At 35.7% G+C, this 18,237-nt stretch overlaps 1 protein-coding gene across 5 annotated transcripts in view; it reads right to left on the bottom strand.

The window, feature by feature from the left end:
* Positions 1 to 210: 210 nt before the first annotated feature.
* MICU3 (mitochondrial calcium uptake family member 3) overlaps positions 211 to 18,237 on the bottom strand; it is a 99,638-nt gene continuing 81,611 nt past the window's right edge. For 3 of the 5 annotated variants that reach the window (XM_008529157.2, XM_070598287.1, XM_070598288.1), the window contains 4 exons: positions 7,850 to 7,958; positions 5,364 to 5,521; positions 4,234 to 4,305; positions 211 to 2,524 (listed from right to left, as the gene is read on the bottom strand). In XM_008529157.2, coding sequence (XP_008527379.2) covers positions 4,234 to 4,305; positions 5,364 to 5,521; positions 7,850 to 7,958 — 339 coding nt within the window. In that variant the 3' untranslated portion in view covers positions 211 to 2,524. The remainder of the gene's footprint in view (positions 2,525 to 4,233; positions 4,306 to 5,363; positions 5,522 to 7,849; positions 7,959 to 18,237) is intronic. The other 2 variants (XR_011534170.1, XR_011534171.1) reach the window with 1 other exon arrangement.

The raw sequence follows: 18,237 nt of genomic DNA, 5'->3' as shown, positions 1-18,237 counted from the left end.
TACTTAGACAGGCTTTATAGCTCCATGATTTATCTAGTGTTGATGAGATTAACAGTGTTGATGAGACTGATGTCATTAGCATGCATTGCTAAAGCAGAGGGTATAAGATCAACAGAAGTTTGGTAACCAACAAAGATCAGCCAAAGTTTGGAGGTGATACTTTTTGGAAAGACATTAGTTCACAGATTTACATAAAAACAAAGTACTAAGTTTCTTGATTCAAGAGCAGGTATATTTATTTTAAGATAATATAAGAATGTAACATAATCTGCTTTACAATTATATTTTATAATAAGAACAATAAACTGGAACTTTAAGTTAAATGAATTCCTTAATATGAAATGATTCTGAGAGAACCATAAACCTTTTATCAGGGAGACTTTCTGTAAAGAGTATGATAGTAAAATTTTACGTATAGCTTCATCTTTCCAAAGAATAATTGGCAGATGGAAATGCTGAGAATAAGAGCATACATGTATTTAGTATATTACTATTTTCAAAGCATTTAAATTTTTTTAATTGATGTAAACAACAATCCAGTGAGACATTTTACCTCCATTTTACAGATGATGAAGTTCAAGAGTGATAATGTAGGGAATTACTGTAATTTACTACTCTTTTCCATTTTAATTGATTAGAATATTTCATTTATTCACATTTTAATATTATGCTGCAGTCTTACAAACAAATGAATATCCATTCACTCTGATAAGCAATAAAGAATAAAGATTGCATATGTAGGATTCCTTGGGGAAATGGCAGAATTATAAAGAATTTTAATGAGCTAATTCAGTTTTTAATCTATATTTATAGGACTGTTCTAAATAGCAGTTTTTCCATGTATGCAAGATAATATAACTTACAGTCAAAGATAAAAGTAAACTGGATCTTTTCAATGGTTTTAAAATAGTCCTGGGGCATGTTAATGAGTGGGTAGGCATTTTCATTTAGTCAGTCAATTGAAGCAACCTTCAAGCAGGTGAAATTAAATTATTATACTCTATGGAATCTTCAAATTTATGCATCATATATTTCTATAACAATGTAATAAATACTATCAGATAAAGAATGTAAAAAGTCTAACAAATACATAGTCAATGTTAATAATAACATTTTCTTGGAAATAACATTACTTTTATAAATAGACTGATGGAGAACTACCAATTTCACATTTAGTAACATAAAAAAAAGTCAGTGTTTCCTATTTTCATGTGCAAAAGCAAGGTAATAGTTGGAGTGTGTGCAATTTACATTAAATACATCTTAGAAAAGAAGAAAAATGAACTTATCTTCCACATACAGTATATAAATATATTAAACTCCTTGTTCTATTTTTGTATAGTACCCTTTCATAACCTATACTTTTTAATTGAACAGATTTCCATTAAGTACTATTGAATTATTTTCTCCATGCGAAAACCCAATTTTGTTTTTCAATAGAAAGTTTTCCCTTTCTTTTTTATGATTTATTATTTTGAAATAAGGAATTATATTTAAATTATTCATTATTACTGGTTGTGTGGCATCACTTTTGCATGTGGTCCTTTTACAAGAAACAAAATAATAACTTTTACCTAATATATACATCAGTCTTCTAAACCATTTTATATTAGTCTTTTATAGTACTCATTTTGACACTACAGACATATACTAAGAATATGCAATAAGTTACCAAGCTGTAAGATATTATTTTTAGTAGTGTTATTAACATACACCATGTGCAATCAGGAGCAGCATCATGTTTAAGATGATAATGACAATGACAGTGACTACTGCTACAACAACTACCAGTGTTTCTACCATCAATATATGACTTATTTTGAGGAAAAATATCTACGTTTTAAATTTCTTTACACAAAAGAATAACAGACATTCTGTTACCTTTGGTAAATAAACAAAAACTTAAAAAATTTTTTACATGATTCAAACAATATATGTTAAGTACTTTTAAAAGTTAAAAGTACAATGTAAACCATCATGTTTTATAGTAGTTTAATTTCTATTTGTTTTTCAAAATTATTTCCATGTAACTAAAAACCTGGCAAATAATGAGGATTTATTAACAATTTTAAGAGCCCTGAGATAAATCTCAAGGAATAGTCATTTTCTGAAAATAAGTTCACAGTCTAAAACCAAAGGAAATATGTTGTTGTTCATTTTTAAGTGATCTAGATTCCAGAAGTCATACATTATTTTGAAATGAGGCAAATTTCTAATAAATTAAAAAATATTTAAAATACATTCTGACATAGTCATTGGAAGTATCTATATACTTCTGAAGGGAATGAAAAAGTGCAGAGAGTTCAGTAAATCAAGGCAAAAGCTCAAGTTGGTAACATATAACATTTGTAGTTAGTGAAGATCCATTTTATCTCTTATGTTCAAGAAAAAATGATAGTTAGCGTTTCACCTTCTCCTTCAATTCTACCCGTTCTGATCCCAGACCTCCTTCCGCTCTCTGAAATTTTTGCTTGTTGCACTTGTCATGTAGATAATAATGCTTTAAACTTTGCTTTAGAAGTACCTAATTAAAAAAATATACATATATAAGCAATATTTATTTAAGATGAAATTCAGAGGTGATTTCATCAATCAAATATTATTATGATAATATGAAACAGTCAGGTACATAATAAAAACACTCGGAAAATATAAGATTCAAAGACAATAATAAAATATTTTCTTTAATTTAAAAGCTCAGTGTTTTCTTTAGTAACTTGTCTAATCCAAGTCTTATAAAGGTCTAGAATAAATGTAGTCATTTTTATCTATGGTTCTCTGTACGACTACATAGAAGCAACAGTGTCAGTGTGACACTATTACAAGTTGGTTGGGAACACCACGCATATGGACATATAAATGGTATAGTCCTACTTTCTTTAATGTTTACCTTCTTACAGGGCACTAGAAAGTTTCTCAAAATAGGGATTAAGACCTGACTTCTTTTGTTAGCTCAATCACAGCAGTTACCACCTTAGATAAATAAATAAACCTACTTGCCAATAAGCATTTTAGACCAGCATTTCCCAAATGGGTTCCATAAAACATTAGGCCTCAAAGCTACTTTGCAAAATACTGAATACTACAGTTTTCCTTCACAGAGACAAACGAATAGTGGCATATTAAGATCTGATAAGTTCTAAGGGGGAAGGAACGTATTTAACTATGTTTATTTTGGTATTTCTCAAACTTATGTGACTAAGCAGCTTCTCTTTTTCTTTTAAAGAATAATATGCATTGATAGCCTATGGAATCACTTTGGGAAATACTGCTATAGACAAATTTAAATGTTTCAAGCTTGAGAGAAACAGCAAGAAATATATATTTCCAAGTATGTATAAATGAACAAAACCTTCACCGCAGAGATCTAACTAGTCAGAATCCATAGCTGACCAAAATTTTATAGCTACAGTGGACTTTTAAAAGAAAAAAGGAAAAACAAACCCTTCATTTTGGAGATCAGCAACAAGTCTGAGATATTTCTTTGGGTTGATACAAATTGAATGAATCTCCTGTATCTTCCTCACCTAACGCATTCTATGGTGCTAGTGCAGTAAATACTAAGAGCTCTGCCATCAGACAGAATGAGGCTCAGACCCTAGCTGGCCACTGACTAGCAAGTTATCTTGGGCAAGTTACTCACTAAGCCTCTATTTTCTCTCCGGTTAAATGGGACACCTCTCTGTGAGGATTAGCTGAGATGCTGCCTGTGGAAGAACACCTAGCAGAGTGCCAGGCTCCCACTGTACCTCTAAAAACATTAGCTGCTATTATTGTGGTGGATGTTTGGAAGCATCATCCTAAAAAATGGTACCAAATTCTTCTTAGATGCTAATGAGCCTAAACTATAAAAATCCAATTTTTAAATATTGTATCTGTACAAAACTGCAGGTTAAACAAAATTTTTCAATAAAGACACTGCAAAAGAATGCCAGTCAGATGAGTATTTATTCCAGTTCATTTTTAGATGATACCTTAGTGTCGAACTAATGATGGCACTAATTAGGGGCAAACTAATGTTTTGTTATAATGACTAATCCTTAAATTGAACTACTACTGGTCTAAAATCAAATCATTAAAAGATTAGTTCTTAAATTGAATTAGTGGCTTACAAATTAAAAATAAATTATAATTCTATTTCTTTCAGCTATTTTCTAAATGTCATAATAGAAAAATAAATTATGACCCTTCCTTTATTGTTACTGGACAAATTTAGACAGCAAGCCAACATACTTATCTGCTATGAAGTTCCTTCTTCAGACAGGATTTGAAAGTGGGATACTTCTGAACAGTTTTATTATAACCCTGTGGAACAGAGGATTGAAAGTGTGCAAATGTAAATAAAATATTATGGGGCCACAGGTGTGCAATAAATGAATGAAGCAAAAATAACACAGAACACCTAAGACAGCAAAACAGTGCCAGAGGTTTATAGCATAGTTCATATTTTAATTTGATCTTGCTACTCTAAAATTTTTGAGGAGAAATACATGATTTTCAATGTCTGCCCTTCCAGGTACCTGTGCCATCATTGCAAATGTTAACTAACCACTAGGTGGCAGTTAAGTACACAGTATCTTCACCAGGACAACTTGGATTTTAAAAAATCTTTAAAAATACGATGTAAGATGAATCTTGTTTTTTTTTGTATGTCTAACTTTTCCCCTTTCTAAATGTATAATACTTAGGGGTATTCTTACCAAAGAGGGAAGACTGAATATTCTGGCTGTTAATAGAAAAATGTTTTTCTTTTCCTATTCGTGGCACATCCACAAATACGTTAGGTGTAAACACATTTATTGATTCACGCTATATTTCATTGTTTAAAACATGTTTCTGAGAAAAAAATCATCGAATTTCTAGTACTTGACTTTGTAGTATAAAATGTTAATGGAAAAAGAGTTCAACAGACTAAAAACATTTTTTACTTTATTTTCCACATAGAAAGTACTAAATATGCAGTGACTTAAGAGCCTCAAGTTGCCTAGTGGAAAGGTGTGTCATATAAAATGAGAAATAGTGATATTTCTCATATACTAACAAGTCTGAACAGCCAGTGTGCAGACTGAATCTATCAAAATATTTGGCAACATTCCCCCTCCCCCAACCTGAGATGACATTAAAGTAACAACATGAAAATAAGTTATTGAAATTCAAACTGATTTTATATTTTAAAAAAGTAGTATTTTTTATCACCTCAAATTGTCTGAAGGTACGAAGGCCTTACGTTTTTTTCTTTTCCAATATAACTTTTCAGTTTATATCCTTAAAAATTTATATAAATTATTTCTGAAACTTAGATGGATTTTTTTCTTTCAGATTTAAAAAAAGAATATCAATAGGCTTGAAATTTATAGGTTTACCCGGAATCCTCTATGGAGTCTGTCTTTCATAATTCCAATAAATTCTTTATAACTTAATTGATCATCTTTGTCAACGTCAAAAATCTTGAAGACTGTGTTCACTAAATGTGGTGAAAGTTTGAGGCCAGTAGCTACATAGACGGCACGCTTAAATTCATCTAGATAAATGTTACAGAAAAGGAGTAGACTGTTAACATTATTTTTATAATATGTGTTAATTTACTAGAAAGGTTATTAAAGTTTTTTTCTAAACATGGGTAATGAACTTATGTAACACAGGACTTTTCATTAACCACGCTATCTTCCAGGGAACAAAAAATTTTTGTGGTTTTAAGTAAAAGGCCAAGTAGCTGTATTTTAGGTTAATAATGCATTCATATCCAATGAATTATGCTTAACGAGCACCTAATGTCAGCAACAGACACTTGAGAGGTTATTAAGATGAGTAAGTTCTCAAGAAACTTAGAGTTCAGGTGGGAGACGAGACACCCACCCAAAGACCCATTACGCAGGACCACACAAGAAGTACCAACAAAGCACTATAAGAATTTGGAAACGAGTGATTGTTTCTGTCTGTAGTGTGGAGTAGGGAAAACAGAGAAGGACAGTGATTAGGAAAGGCTGGGGCCAGCCCTGTGGTGTAATGGTTAAGTTCATGTGCTCTGCTTTGGCGGCCCAGGTTCACAGGTTTGGATCCCAGGCATGGATTTACACCACCTGACAGCCATGCTGTGGCAGTGACCTATATATAAAGCGGAGGAAGACTGGCACAGATGTTAGCTCAGGGCTAATCTTCCTCAAGCAAAAAAAGAGGAGGATTGGCAAAAGATGTTGGCTCAGGGTGAAGCTTCCTCAAGAAAAAAAAAAAAAACGAAAGGCTGCAATTTTGAATATAAGCTGAGTGCTGAAGGATAGAGGACTTCAGCTTACAGGGATGGGAGAAATGGCAGATGAGATAACATAAAGGCACAAAGGCATGGGGGAGACAGGAGAGTATAAGGCACACTGCGAAAACAATGAGCGGTCTGGTCTGGGTAGAGCCCAGGGGACAGAGAGGGGCTGGAGAAGCCCTGCAGAGAGATTTTGAGGCAAGGAACCTGTGCATTCTTCAACAGGTAACCGGGGAACTGAAGAGTTTTCCATAGCAGCGTGTCAGAGAAAGCTTACTCTGTATTTTAGAAATATTACTCTGTGAGTTGTCTAGAAACATCGGAGATGCAAGTGGAGAATGGCAGGAATACCACTGAGCTGGCTACGGCAATAGTCGTTTTGAGAGGTGATAACCTGAATTAAGGTTCTAGCAGTGGCAGCAGAAAAGAGATATATTCCTAGCACCTGCAGGAGTAAGCAACTGATTGCTTTCATTTCCCAGTTCCACAAAAAAGCAACTTTCCATTGTGAACCAGGTATGCAGATACTGACTTTTATTTTCTTTTTAAGGTTGATTAGTAGGTTTATCATGGTAGTTAAGGATGGTCTGTGAAGGCAGGGCTCCCAAAAGTTCTGGTTTTTAAACGCTAAAATGGATTGAGTTGAGAAGATACCCTATTTGAACATCTAGGCTAGACAAAGGATAAAATATGAAAAAATTTCCAAGCTTCTCTTCCTCAATGAATAAATGAGTGAAGCTATGTGAGGGAGTCAATATCTACATTTCCGGGAGAGAGACAATTATCATTAGCACTTACAGGCTGCAGTTTGGCTCCTCCTTAGAACTTGGTCATAAAATAACAAGACTGTCCTCTGAGATTTAAGCTTGGGAACCAGCACTTATTAGATCATGGCAGACACAGGTAAAATCACGTGAAAGACATAAACAGAAAGTCCTCATACGGCAAGAATATTAAAAAAGGATATGGTCATGCAGGGAGGGAAAGTGGTCATAGCTACAGAATCCTAGCAAAAGAACTTGACTTGTTAGTGTACCTACAGGGAAAGAATGAGCTGCTCCTGAGCACAATAGCACTCTGAATTCTATGACAGTTGTATTTCTTTGTAAATTAAGCAAAATTGACATTCAATTTTGTACATCATTCTTAAAACTTGGCTCATGTAAGTCCACAGGTAAGAGGTGACTCTGTTGACAAAATTCAGGTTTCTGAGCCAGCAGGGATTGTGGGTAAAATCAGTAATATAAATAGCATCCTGTGAAGATGTCTGAGGCGTGGCCAGCTGGCCCTTCTATAGATAGATACGTCCCTCCATGCCATCAAGTGGCCATGAAGCTTCTTCCTCTTTGAACCTTTACAACATCATTAGCTTTTTCCCGTTACACAAAATGAAGGGCAATAATAAATTTAATACAAAAATTTAGTATATTTCCCTAAACTCTACTTAGGGAAAACAGATTTCCCACTGAAGTATACATCAAACTTACAGGCAAGGTGATGGCTAATATGATATATCTAATGAATTTGTTGTGAAAGTCCCTAGAAAAAAATGTAGGATTATTTTTCGCTTTTAATTTTTGAAAGAGGCTTACTTACCTTGCCCTATAGAACGACTTGCAAAGTTATACATGTTCAAGGCAATTGCAAAGTCTTCTAGGTTGTTCAAAAACTGGAAAAAAGACCTGAATTCATCAAATGTGATGCCCTATATTAAGAAAACACATGTAAATATATTTGGTATTGCCAAATTTATTAAAATAAGTATCTACACTTACTAGAAATAAATAGATTAAGCATCTGCAATATATCTTGTAAGTAAACATTTCCAGGGTACATTCTGACACCTTTTTCCAAATGGAATGTAAAATTCACTCAGATTTATTTCCACTGGGTAGTGTTGCTACCATTAGAAATGAAAGGTGAAAATATTTTAAAAACACTGCCATGTTGGCACAAAGTTCCTAAAAATGAATGTAAAAGTTTCAATTTTGAAAACTTTGTATTTCAGGTCTGAATTATTTAAACCCTGAAAGCAAATATGCTGATTAAGAGAAAAAAAAAAGAGTAAAAGAATCTAAAAAAACAGTTTTTGGGGCTGGCCCCATGGCCTAGTGGTGAAGTTCAGCATGCTCCATGTTGGTGGCCTGAGTTCTGTTCCCAGGTGTGGACCTACACGACCTGTTGGCAGCCATGCTGTGGTGGTGACCCACAGGCATAATAGAGGAAGATTGGCATAGATGTTAGCTCAGGGAAAATCTTCCTCAAGCAAAAAGAGGAAGACTGGCAACAGATGTCAGCTCAGGGTGAATCTTCCTCAGCAAAAAAACCCCAAAAAACAACAGTTTCCCCTCTACATGTACTCCTTAAATATAATTCAGCATTAGGTCACTAATGTCTTTACAATGACTATGCAAAATCAAAATGTTAAATAAACCAACAGTAGTGTCTTCTCCCTAGTTCCTGCCATGATAACACTGCCAGGACAGCAGGAGGAAGTACAATGACTGTGTGCGCACAGCTCTGGGAGGCCCAGCACCGGGCTTGGTGTGGGACCACGGAAAGGACCCTGGAATGTCCTTTACATAAACTGCAATTATGGCTACTGCTATTACGTCAATCAAACAGGAAAGTTATTTGAAATAAGCACAATGTATCTCAGATAATACAAATTGGGACATGAAGAACTGCATTTAATTAATGTGTTCTCCTCAGCAAAATTAACATAATTGAGAAAGTAAACAGAAAAGAGCAGAGGGCCAAGAGATTAGGCTTAACAAATTCTGACCTTAATACAATGCAGGGGTAAAAGGGGAAGGGAAGCTACCAAGGCAGCATTGGAAAGCTAGGGCAGGAACCAGAAGAGTCTATTTTCATATAAGCCAACTACTGATTAAGTGATTTATTATCAAAATAACATTTATTATTGAAAAAATAATACCAAATTTTGGTATACATTATTTCCACTTCAATTACAACCCCTCTTTATTGCAAGGAGAATCCTCACTGTCTTTTCTCTTAAGATCTTCTCTTTCTCTTTCCTTATATTCATTTATGGCCACGCCTCCCCTGGAGTCTGCCTGCCGTGTCTTCCAGAGAGGACTGTTTGAATCAACCAGGGAGACTGAGCCAGAAGCGGTTTGTCTCCATGAGTAGAGCTTGTTGCCAGGGAAACCGGTCACTGCTCTGCTTCTCAATCAGTTTATGCTGCGACCAGCTGCCACGGCAACAGTCTCTGTCTCAGGGTGACAGCTTAATGCTGGTACATTAACAGGAGGATGGGGTATTTTTAAGCAAAGTGTAAACAAAAACGTCAATAATTTTAGGGAGTATAAAATTAAAAAGCAAACCAAAGAATGACAGGATACAATGTTTACCATTTGAACCTTTGGAGTTTTCAAAATAGGCTTCTCATTTTTGGAAAGACAGGTCAAATTCAAAATTGTACACTAATTCTTTTGTGTAGATTAAACTCTTTGTGTTTGGAAATATGGAATCGTAAATTGAAAAACAGGGCATTCATTTTGATGGAAATAATTTAAAGCAATCAGTTCTTAACAGCACTGAGGGAACGATTGTCTGGGGGAATGGCAGGAAGAGCGGGTATGGCCGTTTCTTCTCACTCCCCACTCACATCCTCAGAATCACTTCTGTAATGAGCCACTGGGACTTGAATGGAATGTGTCCTAATTGTTAGGTGTGCAGTGAAAAGAAGTAGCTTATATTTTAACAAAAATAAAATGATGATAACTGAAAAATTTAAAACATCAAAAATACATACATACTGAGAGTCCAGAAATAAACCCAAACATCCATGGTCAATTGATTTTCAGTAAGGATGTCAAGACCATTTATTGAAGAAAGAACAGTCTCTTTAACAAATGGTGCTGGGACAACTGGATATCCACACATAAAAAAAAAGAAGTTGGACCTTAACTTCACTCTGTATATAAAAATTAACTCAAAATGGATCAAAGACTAAAATTTAATAGCTAAAATTGCAAAACTCTTACAAAAAAACACAGAGGCAAAAACTTCATGACCTTAAAATTGGCAGTGGTTTCTTAAATATGGCACCAAAAGCATAAGCAACAAAAGAAAAAATAGATAAATGATACTTCATCAAAATTAAAAACCTGTGTGCATTAAAGGACGTTATCAAGAAACTAAAAAGACCACCTACAGAATGGGAGAAAATACTTGCAAATCATATATCTGATATGAGTCTAGCATCCAGAATATATAAAGAACTCTTAGAAATCAACAACAAAGACAACCCAATTAAAACATGAGCAAAAGACATGAATAAACATTTCCCCAAAAAAGATATACAAATGGCCCAAGAAACATAGGAAAAGATGCTCAACATCATTATTCATTGGGGAAATGCAAATCAAAACCACAATGATACCATTTCAAAGCCACTAGGATGACTAAAATTAAAAAAGCAGACAATAACAAGTGTTGGTGAGGATGTTGGGAAATTAGAAACATCGTACATTATTAATGCAATTGTAAAATGCTGTAGCTACTTTGGAAACAGTTTGGGAGTTCCTCAAAATGTTAAACATTAAGGTTACCACATGACTCAGCTATTTACTCTGAGGTATATACCTAATTCTCTGGAATTCAAAACATATTTCCAATCAACTTACAAAAATCAGTTGCCTTTCTACACAGTAACAAACTAGCAGAAAGAGAAGTCAAGAATACAATCACAACAAAAAGAATAAAATATCTAGGAATAAATTTAACCAAAGAGGTGAGAGACCTATACACTGAAAACTATAAGACGTTATTGAAAGGAATTGAAGAAGACATAAAGAAATGGAAAGATATTCCATGCTCTTGGATTGGAAGAATAAACATAGTTAAAATGTCCATACTACCTAAAGCAATCTGCAGATTCAGTGCAATCCCAATCAGAATCCTTGACATTCTTCACAGAAATAGAACAAAGAATCCTAAAATGTATATGGAACGACAAAAGACCTTGAATAGCCAAAGCAATCCTGAGCAAAAAGAACAAAGCTGGAGGCATCACAATATCTGGCTTCAAAATATACTACAAAGCTATAGTAATCAAAACAGCATGGTACTGGTACAAGAACAGACACACAGATCAATGGAACAGAATTCAAAGCCCAGAAATAAAATCACATATCTCTGGATAGTTAATCTTCAACAAAGGAGCCAAGAACATACAATGCAGAAAGGAAAGTCTCTTCAATAAACAGTGTTGAAAAAATTGGACAGCCACATGCAAAAGAAAGTATACCATTATCTTGCACCATACACAAAAAATTAACTCAAAATAGATTAAAGACTTGAATGTAAGACCTGAAACCAGAAAACTCCTAGAAGAAAATATAGGCAGTACACTATTTGACACTGGTGTTAGCAGCATCTTTTTGAATACTATGTCTGCTCGGGCAAAGGAAACAAAATAGAAAATTAACAAATAGGACTACATCAGACTAAAAAAGTTTCTGCAAGGCAAAGGAAACCATGAACAAAATGAAAAGACAACCCACCACCTGGGAGAAAATATTTGCAGACCATAATCTGACAAAGGGTTAATATCCAAAATAAGTAAAGAATTCATACAACTCAACAACAACAACAAAAACAGCCCAATCAAAAATGGGCAGAGGATATGAACAGACATTTTTCCAAAAAAAGATATACAGATGGCCAACAGACACATGAAAAGACATTCAACATCACTAATTATCAGGGAAATGCAAATCAAAACTACAATGAAGTATCACCTTACACCAGTTAAGAATGGCTATAATTACCAAGACAAGAAACAACAAATGTTGGAGAGGTTGTGGAGAAAAGGGAACCCTCATACACTGCTAGTGGGAATGCAAACTGGTGCAGCCACTATAGAAAAGAGTATGGAGATTTCTCAAAATATTAAAAATAGAAATACCCTATAATCCAGCTATCCCACTACTGGGTATTTATCCAAAGAACTTGAAATCAATGATCCAAAGAGATTTATGCACCTCTATGTTCATGCAGCATTATTTACAATAGCCAAGAAGTGGAAGCAACCCAAGTGTCCTTCTACGCAGGAATGGCTAAAAAAGATGTCATGTGTATATACAATGGAATACTATGTAGCCATTAAAAAAGACAAAACTGTCTCATTTGCAACAACATGGATGGTCCTCAAGGGTATGATGTTAAGCAAAATAAGCCAGAGAGAGAAAGACAAATACTAAATGATTTCACTCATATGTGGAAGACAAACAAATACACATGGACAAAGAAAACAGATTAGTGGTTACCACAGGGGAAGGGGGCTGGGGGTGGGCAAAAGGGGTAAAGGGGCACATATATATGGTGATGGACAAAAATTAGACTGCTGGTGGTGAGCATGATGAAGTCTATTCAGAAACTGATAAATAATAATGTACACTTGAAATTACACGGTGTTATAAAACATTATGATCTCAATAAAATTATTGAAAAAACTTATTTTCACACAAAATATTGTATACAAATGTTCACAACCACATTATTCAAATAGCCAAAACTGGAACAACTCAAATGCCCACACTAACTGACAAATAGATCAAACGTGGTATATCTATATGATGGAATATTACCTGGCAATAAAAAGGAATGAAGCACTGCTATTTGCTGCAACACAGATGAACCTTGAGAAAGTTATGCTAAGTTAAAGAAGCCAGACACAAAAGGTCACATACTGCATGATTCCAATTATAGGAAACGTCCAGAATAGATAAATCCATACAGACAAAAAGCATTTTAGTGGTTGCCAGGGGTTGTGGGGAAGGGGAGTGAAGAATGGCTGCTTAATGGGTATGGGGTTTCCGTTTGGGATGATGAAAAAGTTCTGGAACTAGTACTAGTGATGGTTTCACAACACTGTCAACACACCTAATGCCACCAAATTTTACTCTAAAATGGTTAAAACAGTAAATGTTACATGTATTTTACCACAATAAAAAAATTATACATACTCATTGAAATATGTTATTCAGGATGTGAACATGCATATATAGGTGCACTTGGATTGAACTGCGGCAAAGCATAAGTGGACAAAACTGAGATAGTTAATAAAACATAATTCAATAAAAATAGTTATTAAAACATAATTAATAAATAGTTAATAAAACATAATTGTCTTTTGACAAACCAGAAAATGCTGTGGATGTCAAACTGCTACGATAATTCACTGGTTGCACTGGCTGATAATGTGCTCTGTGTGCAGCCATGACAGTGCTCTCAGTGTGCACTCTTGCTTACCTCTGGGTGAGTTATAGAAGCTGGAAATAATTGCTATATGGCTAGGAGAATGGGAGAGTGGTGTCACGGAAAATGGGAGAGTAGGGTGTTTAAAGAATTAGTCCCTCCACTGAAACAACCATAAACCGGGAAAGACTGATGACATCAACTCTTGTGGAAGTCTGGAATCTAATCCAAAGTGTACAGCAAGCAGGGGACTGATTAATGAAGAGAAGGGTGGCTGAAATTCAGTGAGAAAATTTCAGTTGTGGTGTTTTTGTCCACTGAACTACTATTTTTATCTTTCAGTGCTGTGGCAGCTGTGGGAACGGCAACTGGTGTTCCTGGTGTACCTTCCTGGTGCCAGATGGCTAATATGGACCTTGTTCTTAAAATGTTGTAGTGTGTGATTTGACCCATCTGGTGGTTCCCTGAGGAACCAGCACAGAGGCTGACTTTTGTTTCATCCCCTTCCCCTTGGACTGGAGCAGCTTTCCTGGTGACAGCAACATCTATGAAAAGATTTAAAGACATACACACTCTGTGCCAGCCTGGGGCAAGTGGCAGACAGAACCCAAGAGTCTGGGAAGGAGGAAGCTGAGAAGAATGGACACTGGAGGAAGATGGGCTCAAAGGGCCACTGCATATACCTGGGAAATTGGATGTGCCCAGGAACTGATGCTTGCTTTGAAAAGACCTGAGAGGACCCTAGGTTACCACCTCTGGCAGATCTGTGGACTCTGGAATCAGTAGGTGAAGCCGAATGAAGAAACTTAGGTAGGAAAAAACTCAAATGCCCATGGACAGATGAATGTATAAACAAATAGTGGTATATACATACAATGGAATGTTATTCAGCCATAATAAGGTATGAAGTACCGATACAAGCTACAACGTGGATGAACCTCAAAAACATTATGGATGAAGCCAAACATGAAAGGTCAAATACTACATGATTCTCTTTATAGAAAATAGCCAGAATAGGTAAATCCACTGAGACAGAAAGCAGACTGGTGGTTACCAGAGGCTGGGGGAAAACGCTTAATAGGTACAGGGTTTACTTTTGCTGGAATGAAAATGTTCTAGAAGTAGATAGAGATGGGTGTGAAGTGGTAACTATGTCATTACCTTTACTGGAATTCTTTATGTCTTCATATGGCTTTGATTTAGTGTATAGTTTCCTTTCTTTTCAGCCTGAAGGACTCCCTTTAGCATTTCTTGTAGACAAGTGTACTAGTAATAAACTCCCAGAGCTGTTATATATCTGAGAATGTCTTAATTTCTTCATTTTTGAACGACAGTTTTGGCACATACAGAATTCTTGGTTGACAGATTTCTTTCTTTCAGCGCTTGAAACATCCTACTCATTTCTGGCCTCCATGGTTTCTAATGAGAAATCAGCTGTTAATCTTATTGGGGCTCTCTTCTATGTGAAGAGTCACTTCTCCCCTGCTGCTTTCAACATTCTCTGTGTCTTTGGCTTTTGATAATTTGTGGATATCTAAGAGAAGAGCATTCAGGGCTCATAAAAGAATATATATATATGATTCCTGAGACAGAAGATTGCCTAGTATTAAGAAATAGGAAAGCAGCCAGTATGGTTGGAGCAGAGTGAGCAAAGGGGAGAATGGTAGGAATGAGGTCAGCAGTAATGAAGGAGCAGCCTGTGGAGGCCTCGTAGGCCATTGTAGGGATTCTGGCTTTTACTTTGAGAAAAATGGGGGGTTATTACAAGAAAATCTGAATCATGGTGTAAAGCATTTCCTTAAATGCTAAATGGAGAACAAATTGCAGGGAGGCAAAGCTGGAAGCAGAGAGATGATGTAGGAGGCAACTGGAATAATCCAGGCAAGAGAGAACGGTGACTCTGTTGGTAGCAGTAGAGGTGGTGAGAAGCGGTCAAATTCTGATAGATGCAGTATCAAGAGGATTTACTGATGGATTGTATATAGAATGTGAGAGCAAGGAGTCCAAAAATTTTGGCTAGAACAACTAGGAAGAATGGAGTTTCCATTAATTGAAACAGAGAAGACAGTGTGTGGAGCAAGAGTTTTGGGGTGATAAGGAGTTTCGTTTTGCAACTACTAAACCTGAGATGTCTATTGCATACCCAAGGGAAGATGCTGAGGAGGCAGTATGATGCGAAAGTCTGAAACTCAAGGGAGAAGTTTAAGCTGGAGACACAATGTGGAAGTCTATACACAAATGATTACCAAAACTAGTCGTGACTGCAACTGATTGCTAGAGTCACATATCCAATTGCCTGCATAATTTCTTCACTTAGATATTTCATAGGAATCTCAAACTTGTCCAAAATAAAACTATCGATTCTTTCCTAACCTCAAACTTGTAGTCTTGCTTAGCTCAGGAAATGGCAATGGCACCACTGTTTCACCTTGTGGTTCTAGTTCTTTTTTTTGTTTTCTTTGCTAAGAAAGATTGGCCCTGAGCTACCATCTGTGCCAGTCTTCCTCTATTTTTTGTATGCGGGATGCTGCCATAACATGGCTTGAGGAGCGGTGTGTAGGTCCATGCCTAGGATCCAAACCTGCAAACCCAGGGCCGCCAAAGCGGAGCACGCAAATCCAATCACTAGGCCCCTGGGCTGGCCCACTTAGGAGTTAGTCTTGATTCCTCTTTTTCCTTCATTTTGAAGTCTAACCCAGCAACAAGTTCTATTAGCTCTACTTTTCAAATGATCCAATATCTGACCACTTTTCCCTACTTTCACCCTGGTCCAAGCCATGCTCATATCTTACCTATACTCCTATAAAAACACCCTAAGTTGTCTCTTTCAAAGCTGGGCCAACAAAAGTCTATTCTGTATAAACCAGCTAAGATGATCTTTTGAAACATGAATCAGATCATTTTCTAGTACTTGAGTCAGATCACACTTAACTGTCATAGTAGACAGGAAATACTCACTGAATGTGTATTTGTTGAACTAACAAACATCACACCTATGCTCAAAAGTAAGCTTGGCAAACTTTTTCTACAGAAGGCTGGAGAGTAAATATTTTTATTTTTGCAGGCTACACGGGGTGTGTTGCAAACACTCAACTCTACCATTAATAAGCAAAAGCAGCTCAGATGATACATTAAAAGAATGAGTATGGCTGTGTTCCAAGAAAACTTTATTTACAAAAATAGGAGGTAGGTTGCTGTTCCCTATTTTAAAGTGTAAATACTACGGTAGCTTCCAGTCACTCTTAGAATCACCATTAGAATAAAATATAAACTCCTTATCTGTAAGACCTAATACCTTTCTATCTCTCCATCTCCTACTACTTTGCCACTCACTTATTTTACCCTTTTGGCAATTTCTCAAATAAATCTAGCTTTGTCTGTCCCCAGGCCCTTGGTATTTGCTGTTTCCTCTGCCTGGAATGTTCTTCATCAAAAGCTACCTCTTCAGAAATGCTTTCCCTGACAGTCTATCTTCTTTTCTGTTCCCCTCACTTTTGGTCCTCTTCATAATATTTATCATTATCTGAAAATATATCATTTATTTACTTTTTGTTTGCTTGTTTATTGTATCTCTCCACTAAGATGTATTTCCATGAGAGAAGAATTTATTATCCTGTCACTTTATCTACAGTGGTTAGAATAAGGCCTAGTAAATCGCAGATGCTTAATATTTGTTAGGTAAATGAATGGAAATTAAAATATTTTAGAAATGTAAAGTGCTATTCAAATAGGAGAAGATATTACCCTTTTGGAGAGAAGGGGCTGAGAGGTGGAGGGAAGGGAAGGACATAAGTAGGGTGTGGTAGGAATGTCACTGGCTTAGAGTCTTGGGTTTGAATCCTTGGGAAAGTGTCTAAGTACCTGAGGGCCTCAGGTTCCCTGTTTCTAAAAGGAAGATGTCAATATCTGGAAGGTTGTTCTAAGTATTGATGAGGGAATGCCAAAAAAAGGGCAAAAAAAATCAACGAGAATCAGTGCTGGTTCGTTTGCCAAATTTTCCTTTTTTATCGTAATGCTTTGTAGTGCTTAAGATACTTCCATCAATTAGAAGTTTTCAGGAGCGGATTTAACTTAAAACTTTTTATTCTGAAATAATTTTAGATGTAAAAAATAGTTTCAGAAGTAGTACAAGGATTTCCCATACACTCTTCATTTCCCATTCCCATTCCCTCTTCATGGGAAAGATTTCCCATTCACCCTGGAATTGGACTTTTTGAGTTACATATTTCTCAGTTTCCATTAGATAAAAGAAAAAAAAGGTAGATTCTTTAAGGTCCTGAATAATACCTTAGCAGCTTGATAAAGTGGTACAACATCCAATATTTATCGTTAGGTGAGTGTCTATGAATTGGAAAAATTCAGTTTAACATATAAAACAGATAAAAGACCCCTGATTAAGAGATTATGTAAACTAATAGCCAAATGCATCAAGTCCTTTTTTCCTATTCCTTAGGGGACCTGTAGAATTGTTAGCACTGTCACAGTGTAACCATTTTAAAAAAGGTCAAACTATTTGCAAGTTTTTCTTGGAAAGATTAACTTGATCCTTCTACAAACACAAACAGAAGGCAATATATCCAAAACATCCCATACTTGAAGGGATACTTGTAACACCAGTTCTATTTGGTTGCAATGATGCATTCAAATACCGCTAGATAATGCAACTGCTTAGAAGTGCTGACAAAACATTTGCTACTAAATAAATAGACAATCAGTCGTCCCAGGTTCTTAACCATTCATGCCATCCAAACCCTTTG

This window comes from Equus przewalskii, chromosome 28 (assembly GCF_037783145.1).
Source record: "Equus przewalskii isolate Varuska chromosome 28, EquPr2, whole genome shotgun sequence".
Classification (NCBI taxonomy): Eukaryota; Metazoa; Chordata; class Mammalia; order Perissodactyla; family Equidae; genus Equus; species Equus przewalskii.
This window is presented reverse-complemented; position numbering and strand designations above follow the sequence as displayed.